This window comes from Pteropus alecto, unplaced genomic scaffold, assembly GCF_000325575.1.
Source record: "Pteropus alecto unplaced genomic scaffold, ASM32557v1 scaffold20, whole genome shotgun sequence".
NCBI classification, from domain to species: Eukaryota; Metazoa; Chordata; class Mammalia; order Chiroptera; family Pteropodidae; genus Pteropus; species Pteropus alecto.
Genome location: NW_006436298.1, coordinates 12,169,946 through 12,171,379, shown reverse-complemented (window position 1 = coordinate 12,171,379; position 1,434 = coordinate 12,169,946). Strand labels below are relative to the sequence as shown.

The 1,434-nt window shown below is 51.7% G+C and overlaps 1 protein-coding gene across 2 annotated transcripts in view; it reads right to left on the bottom strand.

The window, feature by feature from the left end:
• Positions 1-1,434, bottom strand: part of SCAMP1 (secretory carrier membrane protein 1) — an 83,534-nt gene extending 82,100 nt beyond the window's left edge. Inside the window, exon 1 of one of the 2 annotated variants that reach the window (XM_006913170.3) lies at positions 1,295-1,434. In XM_006913170.3, coding sequence (XP_006913232.1) covers positions 1,295-1,351 — 57 coding nt within the window. In that variant the 5' untranslated portion in view covers positions 1,352-1,434. The remainder of the gene's footprint in view (positions 1-1,294) is intronic. The other variant, XM_025047886.1, reaches the window with a different exon arrangement.

Here is a 1,434-nt window from a genome sequence, read left to right as displayed (position 1 = left end):
TCATATCATCTGTAAAAACCTGAATGTTCCAGGCCAGTTATATAGAATTTTCCCAAGTGACATCAGAGGCAAAAGAATAGTGATTGGGTCTATTCCACATTTATAAAGTTGTCAATAATAACCAGGATTATTTAACATAATCTTCCGTGAAATTATTAGGCGAATAATTAGAACAGGGATAATTCCAGGATTAATAAGAGATCAAACCAGGAGTAAAAAGAGATGTAAACTCAACAAGCCAGAAGTGATACTTGTGTGACAAATTAAAGTTGCTATTTTGTGACTACAAATTAAAGTTACTATGCACATAACCAGGAGAAATTGACAAACAACTAACTTCAACCATTTTGAAACAACTTTCACGTGCTAAGCAGCTGCGCTCATTAAGAAGCAAGGAGTACTTTTAAAGAGATATTTATTTAGATGTTGAGCTAATTTAAGCGCAGATAATGAACTTCTTAGTCTCCTTCCCATGCCCGCTCCTTCCTATGCCAAGCCCTTCCGAAGCTGGGGTTGATAAGGCAGACTCCGAAAAGGAAAAAGCTCAGGTAGGAAATGGTATCCTCATACAGCCCAGAGAACCAGCGACCCAACAGGAGCTTGGAAAATATCCCGTCGTTTACCCACTAAGAGCAGTTAAGTAGGAAGGTGCATTGTTCTTTTCCAGGTGTGCTTACTTTCAACTTTGGTCTCAGACCCTCAACCTTAGCTTTATGGTAGGGAGGGGGATGGCAGTGTCACTGGTGGCATTTGGGCGCAACACAAGTTTTACAAAAAAAAACAATCTTTTCTTTAATTGGAGTGTACTCGGTGCCCTCGCCTCTCCACCGCACCTCTGCCATCACCCCATGCGGCCCTTCGCCGCCGCCTCGGGTCCCCATGACAACCCCTCCTGAGGGCGAGCCCCCATCACCACCTCCTGGTCCCGGCCAGGCCGGCTACACTTGCTTGGCAGGTGACAACTCCATCTGCCCAGGACTCTCACTCTCCGCGTTCCCGAGAGGCGGGCCAGGAACCCTCCCGGCGCGCGGGCCCACACTCCCTCGTCAGACCCTCGTCAGTCGGGGATGTGGGGAGGGGCGGCGGGACACAGCCGTAGAGGTTCCGCTCCGACCCCCAAGCGAGTGACGCGGGGCCTGGAGCGCGACCGGCAGAAGGGGTGCTGCGGCACCGAGCCCCCGTCGAGGCGACCGAGAGAAGCCAAGGGGCAGGCACAGTGGGCGCAAAGGAACTTGTCTGTTTTCATAAACAACGACGCGTCGCGGCGGCGGAGGATGCTGGGGACAACGCTCACCTTGAAAGGGTTGTTGAGATCCGGGTCGGCAAACGGGTTACTGTCGAAATCCGACATCTCTGTTGCGCTTGGCGTCACTCAGCCGACCCAGGCGCAGAAAGGGAGACGAGGCGAGGCCGCCGCCCCCCTGCGCGCTCACG